This window comes from Syngnathus leptorhynchus, unplaced genomic scaffold (genome assembly GCF_054491065.1).
Source record: "Syngnathus leptorhynchus isolate UIUO unplaced genomic scaffold, UIUO_Slep HiC_scaffold_48, whole genome shotgun sequence".
NCBI classification, from domain to species: Eukaryota; Metazoa; Chordata; class Actinopteri; order Syngnathiformes; family Syngnathidae; genus Syngnathus; species Syngnathus leptorhynchus.
In genome coordinates this window covers 69,089-77,877 of record NW_028232015.1, presented here as the reverse complement: position 1 = coordinate 77,877, position 8,789 = coordinate 69,089, and the positions used below count along the sequence as shown (strand labels likewise).

At 41.5% G+C, this 8,789-nt stretch overlaps 1 protein-coding gene across 1 annotated transcript; it reads right to left on the bottom strand.

Moving 5' to 3' along the window:
* Window positions 1-2,441: 2,441 nt before the first annotated feature.
* Window positions 2,442-8,013, bottom strand: LOC147038565 (uncharacterized). Its single transcript, XM_085904950.1, has 5 exons — window positions 7,905-8,013; window positions 7,797-7,826; window positions 7,663-7,713; window positions 7,288-7,569; window positions 2,442-7,205 (listed from the first exon to the last, which is right to left on the bottom strand). The coding sequence occupies exons 1-5, from the start codon at window positions 7,912-7,914 to the stop codon at window positions 7,051-7,053; spliced, it is 528 nt and encodes a 175-aa protein (XP_085761076.1). The 5' UTR covers window positions 7,915-8,013; the 3' UTR covers window positions 2,442-7,050.
* Window positions 8,014-8,789: the final 776 nt, after the last annotated feature.

Genomic DNA, 8,789 nt, shown 5'->3' with positions numbered 1-8,789 from the left:
TCGGGAGCCATTGCTCCAGTGAATAATGGTGTTTTGAGATTGGATCTGCGATTTCGAAATCCACTTCCCCATACAACAACGTTAATTGTTTACGCCGCTTATGATTCAATTATCGAAATCAACGCCAAGAGAGAGGTGATGATGGATTATTATTAATAGAAAGATGAACGGGCGTGAATTGAACAGTTTCATGATGCGTCAACAAGGCTCTCTCTTTGGGGGAGTTTTTGCAGCAGACGAGTTGCATGACGTCACAGACACCCCCCCCAGACACTACACTGGCTGGGGTTAACGTTAGAAAAAGACGGTTCGGCCACATTCTTTGACCCATTTGGCTTAGAACCCGACAATATATATTATCCTCAGAGTATATATTATTTTCTGAAAAAACATTCTAACCGTATAATTTACCATAACATTCAACTACAACACGAACTGACGAGCACCTGCGGTCATCACTGTGTTTATTATTTAAGTCAACGAGGATGTGGGTTAACTTATCAGGATGTTTTGGAAAGCTACACGTCAGATCCCCTACACAATGACGCAATGGTTAGCTCCTTTGTTCGAAAATCACGTGGGGCTCGTCGAGTGTGCGGGGGTCAGACTTCGTGTTCTTTGCATAAGTTTAAAAAATGTCATTGTACGTAGTCATGTTAATGTTTTTTATAAAACTCTTTTTATTCAATAAAACATCTTTAAAAAGAGAGTTACAGAGTCAAGTGTGTTTTTTTATGCTAACATATACAATATACATTTTTTATTTCACAATACATCAATTTTCTCATATCTAATTAACCCATTTTTGAGCCATTGCGGCTTGCTTTTCTTTTTTTTTTCTTAATGTTTTTTGCGTTTGCATTTTTAGCTTGGGAAATGTCTTCATCTTCAGCTCTAGCGTATTTTAAACGTTTAAAGTCAGAACGAGCTGAAGGGTTAGAAATGGTTGATTCCGGTAAGTTAAGACGGGTTAGTGTTTCCAAAAATTCACTCCAGCCTATAGGAGGACCGCCTACTTTCTTACCGCTCACGACGAGCTGTTTTATCAAATCGGTCATATAAGATCCTCTGATAAGATTTCCATTAAATATAAATTCGCCCTGAGGCGTCCATCCTATATCGCTCGATGCTAATTTTCTCAACACGTATGCGGCGTTTCGATGATGTCGTGATCCTATAGCGTCTAGAATCTCTGTCCATTCCTCCGTTTGCACCTGTTGCGTAGTTTTCAATCCCGGCGGGTCCTCGTGCACCTGTTCTCTAGTCTCCATCTCCGTCAGCCCCGCAGCGCTGTTGTTCTGATTGGAAGGGGTGGCGCGTTCTATCTGATCTTGCGATACGCTCAGTGTGATGGGGACACTCTCATCATTCTTTTGTTTTAATAAACCCCTGTAACGTTGCATTAGGCTTTGATACATTTAGATTTTTTCGTATTGATTTAAATGTTTATTTTCCAACACCTGTTTCATATGCCGATCTAAATCCCGTTCCGCTGTATCGAGGATGTTTGGCTGCGCTCGAGTCATCCTGTCTAGTTGGTATGGGGAGACGAGGTACAATTTATTCGCAGTTTTCAAACTCATTTTTTATTTATTTATTTATTTATTTATGAGGCCTCCGATGACGCTTCCAAGTACAGGAGCAAAAGCAGCCAGCAACGGGAAAATGAAACCACCTTTTTGAACCAATACAGCTCTTTTCTTCTTTAAAGTATTTTTTTTATCGGCTAGAAATCGGATATTCCTTTTTTGTTTTTTAAGTTTTTTGTATTGTTTCGAATTTAGAGGTATGTGGCCTTTTAGGAGATTTAAAGCAATCTCACATAGCGCTTTTAGTAAACTGGCAGGAGCTCTGAGGAGTAAATGTTTGCGTTCGCCCGGCTTGCAGGTAAAGAGAGTCTTAAGTAATGCCGCATTTCTTTTTAACAGTTTAGACATTGTTTTTATTGCTTAGGAATATAAACAGTAGGCCATTGATTGTGTAGTATGCCTGTGCGCAGTCTGTATTGTTCTGGACACGTGGGCGTCAAATCAACCAGTAAATAGCCGTATGGATCCCTCGTCGCATCTTCAAAACATTCCAGAAAGAACTTCCGGTTGTTGGGGCAAATTTGATTAGCCAGAACAGTCACCTGCAATTTATCGCGGGGATTTTTGAACAAAACTAGATAATTAGTGTTTAGGCTTATAGTGCGGCTAAATTTACCCTGGTGGAAGATGTTCTGCGTTAACATGATGACGCTTAGATTCATATGATGCCTATATTGTGTAAAAATTCGAACCACTTCCTGATTGTCTGACGCTTGAAAGATGACATCGTCCAATATCAACAGATGGTTTTGCTGCGGGGGAACAACTTTTCATCGTCAAAAGATTCAGGCAATCCTTTGATAAATACAATATTTTTATTCATACTTTTGACTTCATCATACAAAGGTTGGGGCGAAGTATAAACCCATACAATATTCTGAGGCTTTTGTCTCATGACATGATCTGTGTGTTCTAAAACATTTTTCACCAGAAAAGTCTTGCCACATCCACTAGGGCCACTAATTATACAGGCAAAAGGTAGTTCTAATCTAGGATCAAATTCAATTTGGTTCAAAGACATTTTACACATGGAAAACAAAAAAATGTTAAAACCCAAAAGGGGTCTGACCTCGCCCGACTAGGCGTCTCTTATCGTACACGACCCTCAGTCTCTTATTGAATGAGGCATTCTTTAATCGGAAGCCTTTTTTATCACGTACAATGACGTGTTGTGGGGTAGAGAGCACGTCCGAGCACGCGCCTTCGCTGTTGATGTACCCCTGAACCAGATCAAGCATGCTATCGAAATTGATGTTTTGCCCGCTTTCGTGTGTTTGTGTGTTACCTTTGACCTTCATCACGACACGCCCACTGTTTCTCAGTTTGTATGCGTAGGTCTTGGGGCCTGCGGAGACAAAATCTACAATGCTGTCGTTGGAAAGCTCGTCTGTCAAATCGCCCAGATAGTCTCCTAGAGGGAGAACGCTTTCACCGGGCAAAGCTGTATAGATAATACTGTCCGTATCAGTGTACAAAACCCGGTTCTGTAGCATTTCCAAATAGCCGTACATTTTCAAACGAGCGTACGCCGTTGTAAAGCACGCCGCAGCCACATTTGTAGTTTTCGTCAATGGTTTCTCAGTGTTTGTTCGGAAACAATACTGCACCATCGCTCGTTTTTTGTTGAGAAAGTGGATAAATGTCACGTCATACAGGCCTGAAAAAAGCAGTTCGAGAAAATCCTTAGTTTTTGTCACAATCTTTGTGCTTGGCATGTTCTCACGCTGCGCCAACTTACCCCAGAGATTGTTCAGACAGAGTTTTGAAACTTGTCTTTTTCCAGGATTCACTCTAATTTTGGAAGGATCTAGTTGAATATTTTGATGCGTCTTATAATCCTCGATATACTGGTTTCTATCAGCCTGATTGATGACATGTGCGGGGTACCCTGAAGATTCCTGTTTACCTTTCAAAAAAGTCCTCATATAGTCGGTAAAAATGGTGTCACTCTTTCGACTGTAATGCCATACCTCGGAAATATTCACAACGGTGTAACCGAGGTCGAGAGCCTTGCCGAATTCAGGGGTTGTCCAGACACCCGTTAATGACCTTTGCTCATCAGTGTGCGCACACGTTGTATTTTGATTGTTGCCATCGCCACAGGTGCGACATAATGTGAATAGCAGTTTACCTTTAGGTGATTTGTAGGGCAAAACAGGAAAATATAACCCCCTCGGTGGGTTAACTGTAGCGCTGATTAAGCCAAAATACATCCTGGGGTCCTTGAAGTCATTGTGGAAGATTTCAGGATGATCAATTGGGTAGAGACAGGTGCTATTGATAAATGGATACAGTGACGTGACATCAACATAAAGCACACGCTCGTTAGGTTTTGGGGTATATCTTAAAACAAACGCATTTGTCCGCCCCCCGAACAAGGCTTGTCTAGGCTTTAGCGGTGATGGGAATTTAGCTTTTTTGATGAATTCGTCCACCGCTGCGTCTAACTTTTTCATTCGCAACCATTCATGCTCCCACATAATTACAAGTTGCACATTCGGTTTAAGACGTAGTTCGCGAATTTTCTTTTGGGTGGCATCGAACCTTTCCTGAAAGGGGCGTTTTGTCGTCGGACATATTTTAGCAAGATCGAAGCATTCTGAACAACCGTGGTGATAGCATCCAAAATACTCATACACTACACGCACACCTCCAACCTCACTATAACCGTCTACAAAGAAGTTGTCTATTTTGACTTCCCCGCCGTTTAAAGCGTGTCTAATGTGAATATTTTGACTGTGCATGACCCACAACAAATATTGGATAGCGTCTTGTGAGAAAGCTTTATATTGGCCCGTGTAGTTGTCTGCAGGTGTAATGGCCAGTGTTTGAGGCTTCAGGAATCTTGTACGAAACACACTCATGCAGGCTGAGGCGATTGTCACAGCGTTGAACGGGTCACAACCTGTAGCTTCGAAAAACTCCCCCCTGAATGTCTCACCACCCTGGAATAACAGGTTCACGTCATTCTTACAGTAGGCTACAGCCTGCTGGGCAAAATCAAACGATCCCTTACTGTTTTTGTCATACCATTCGTAGAACTTTGCACGCTCTGAGGGGGCCAGGCGTTCAACATCGTAATACGAAGGCTCAGGGTAAGACCCTACATAATTCAGATGAGCCAACGAGCTGAATTTGTGTGGAAAGTACCCCTTTGATTTGTCTTCAAACCCTAGGGCCTTTGGGATCGCACTTAGCGCCATGGTCAGAAATGAGAGCGAGTCTATGTATCTCGATTTCAAATCAACATCCACAAAAGAGAGAACCTTACTCCCTTGCATTATAACGTCAAATTTGACGCCCAGATCGATCATTCTGTTGAGTAAAATGTAGGAATCAAAACCTCTAGCATTATGTGCTACAAATGTCGAACCTTTGAAACAAGGGTTTCTGAAAAAACTAACAAAACCATCGACACAATCGGTACCAAACCAATGCTTCTCCATACTATTCGATTTACAACAAACAAGAAATGGTTTGAGTGACCCGTCTTCATCTACATAGGTTTCAAAATCGTAGTATATTACATTTCTACAAGGAGGCTGTGCTTTTAGAGGCTGGATGTAACACAGATGAGGATTTAGCATTGTATCTCCCCTCAACTCGTCACCGCACACAGCACATTTTTTAGCGAGGCATTGATGCTTGACACGACTAGCACCTGGTTTCACATAATATTGCAGGCCGCATTGCATGCATTTTTTATATGTGTCACAGTTAGTTTTGAGGATCTCTGACCTTCTCGTCTTGCGTGGCTCTTTATGTTTGATAAAACACTCGTCATTATAACAAGTCTTATTACAATCAGGACAGATTACACGTTTAAAGGGTAGCTGTTTACATCTCGCATCAAGACACACGTGACAGTGCCCCGGGCAGCGATGCTGCTCCCAATTCTCGTGACCTTTGAAGCAGTGTCTACAGAAATATGTATGACCTGTAAACCCTTCTATCAATTTAACACCGTAGTAATAATTCTCTAGTAAAAGGATAAACAAAATATCATCGGCTGATTTGGGGTAGTGAGTCTCAAAAAAAGTCATAGGACGGCAGTCGGCTTTTCTGTACATTACAACTATCTTTCTTTTGAGGGCTTTCTCGAATTTGTGTACATCAGCCAGACTTACAGCTGTGTGACAGTTCAAACCTACACTCTCTTGTAAGAGCCGAGCCTGCTGTGTGGCCTGCTTTGTTGTTAGCGGGCTGTTTAGCAGATGTGCTAACGCGAGAGCAAAGCATAGATTGTTGTCTTTGTTAAGAGTTATGTACAAATGTCGTTTTTTTTCTCTTTAATATTTCTACATTAGTGGATTGTATCAGTTTGCGGCGCATACCTCCACGCAAAGGCTTGAATATTTGTACCACTAATTCTAAACCTTCATCGAGCATAAGTTCTGTGTTAGACTGTGCTAAACGCTCTAGCATACTTTGTACATGCTCCCTCATAGAGTCTATATCGGTCATTTGCTGGTAGGTATGTGCTCTTTCGTCACCACCACCCACAATCTCAATCTGAATTGCGTCGCCCGTTTGTGCAATGCTATCTACCTCCTCCAAAACACCTTCGATGTTATTTTCGATATGCATGTAAAAAGAAGCAAAATCCGTGCTATCCGATTGCATGGGAGGATTTATACGGCTCCGCACTTCAATATGATTGAAATGGGGTCTGTTAACTACAGCCGAGCCACCTTGTTGAACACGACTCAGAGGCTGAGAGGTAGCAACAGGTTCCGAGCCTGCGTGTTGAACACGACTCAGAGGCTGAGAGGTAGCAACAGGTTGCTGAAACGCCATATGTTGGGACGACGTTGTATCATCATCATCAATAACCCCAATTTGATGATCAATTATTACAACGCAGTTGTTAGGCTGTTGGCGAGTTTGTAGGCCTGGCGGTGTGTCGGTACCATTAATGAACGACAGGGGGTCAACGCACATGTCATCAATTGTGATGAGGTTATTTAATTCAGTTATCAAGTTTAACAATTGTGAAGAAATGTGTATAGGACTTTGGCTACCATCATTTACACTTTGATTATTAAGACCCTCTACCACACTTAGTAAATGATTGGGCACATCGGGGCTGAGGGCACTCTGCTCACCCGACACCACCGCATTTACACCGTCTAGAGCAGATAGCAGGTGTGATGTTAATTCTGATATTTGACTCCTATGCGCATCATCCGATAACATTTCAATATCGTTGTTAATTGTCAAGATTTCTTGATCTAGTTCAGGGGTATCACAACATCTCTGCCTTGTACGTGATTCATGATTTGTTTCATCGGTTTCAAAATCTAATTCACCAATGCTTGTTATGACGTCTGCCTCAGTTGGCGTGAGTTTAGGGTCAGACATTGCCTTTTTATTTTAAACTAACGATGTTTCAATTGCAGATGTTAGTGTCTGTATTACTTTGAGACAAGAGCGGAGTTGCTGTCTGTAAATACATTCACTGTCACGCGCTAGACCTGGAATCTTTGAGACGCCTCTCTCTCACACGAAAGGAAGGGTGGGGGTTGTGTGTGAGCCCGCTCCTTCTTCGCCCCCTCCTACTCCAAGTCCTCTGACGTCTCAAAGGCTGAACAGCCTGCGGTTGGCTGTCAATAGTGCCTGAAGTATACAGAAGAAACATTGTTATAACATAAATATACGATAGAAAAAATAATATATATAAAAACAAAATCCGACATACCTTCAATTTCTTTTAACGATTCGCGAGTTTGATTCAACTCCTCGTACTTAATATTCGCTAGCTCTGCGTCCGTCACGTGACCCGCTGGCACGTCATCCGCTTTTTGAGCCAAGAGTCTGTTTTGTCTGTCCTCAAATGCTCTTAAAACATGCGGAGCTGAGCCTTCGTCCTCCGTTTCTCCCAACACATCCGACACGTGTGAAGCTGGCTCTTCGTAGCCTTCGCGACCTGTATCACCCAGACCGTTTTTCTGGATCTCTTGCTCCGCTGCGCCTACCAGATCTAACATACATGCATAAGTTAAACATTTTAAGATCAGCGTATTAATATTAATTAGCATACATAAACATGTGCGCGTGTGATCGTGTGATTCACCGTAATCCGTCTGCGTTAAGTAGACTCCACTGAAGTCATCATTTAACCGCGCTTTTTTGAGAAAAAAAAAAAAACTACATCACATTTCTGATGGAGAAAATAACAGAATAATGTAAACACATAATAAAACTCACGAGCATTGTGGACGTCCGCATAGACGATATCTATGTACAAAAAAAACATACGTCATAAATACAATCGCATTATAACAGAATAGTTTTTATTTAGAAAAAAATACCTACCTTTCACCATCGCTTTAAAAGATCCGCAGAGCGTAGAGACTTCGACTTGAGGTGGATTGAGCTTTGTAAAGGCCTTTTCTGACTGTTTAAACAGTTGCACGTCTAAATATCTATATATACACCCCCAACTAATCTAGATACTTTCCCGCCCTAAAGAACATTCTGACCTGAAGCCCCCCATCGTATCCCCACCCTCTTCAATGAACATTTTTTAACTTCATTTCTCCTCCATACAGATTTTTTATTGAAATGGAAACTCAATCACCAGCTAATTTCCTCCCTCAGACGGTAAGATTCATTTGACCTTTTGGGCCACGTTGGCTGCCTTGCACTACTCTCGCGCTATATTCTGACTGTCTGCTGTATGCACACTTGCTCCATTTTTGCTTCTCTTATTTATGTATTTATGTATTTATTTATTTATTCATCACTCTTGTTTTTATTCATTGTATGTGCCTTCTTGTTTTTACTTTTTGTGTTTTTTTTCTTGGATGTTTTGTAATATGTCTTGTCACCGTGGGATAGTGGGTAACAGAATTTCGATCTCTTTGTGTGTCTTGGCATGTGAAAATATTGACAATAAAGCAGACTTTGACAATAACAAAACAAACTTAATACATCAAATAAAAAATTCATTCAACTTTCATAAAATTGTGTTTAAACGCAGGAGGGCGGAATATATGTTAATAGCGTTTGATATTTTGTAATGTCAATTTATCATCGTCCCTAAAAATCAAAAAGTTCATGAGCGCTGTCCACGGTGCTGTATTGCAAGAACACTTCCCTATAGCCAGCCGAAAGTGTGTGAGAGCTATTCACGATGCTGCACTATCTACGGCGCAGGTCTATCCATCCATACATTTTCTGTACCACTTTGTCCCCACG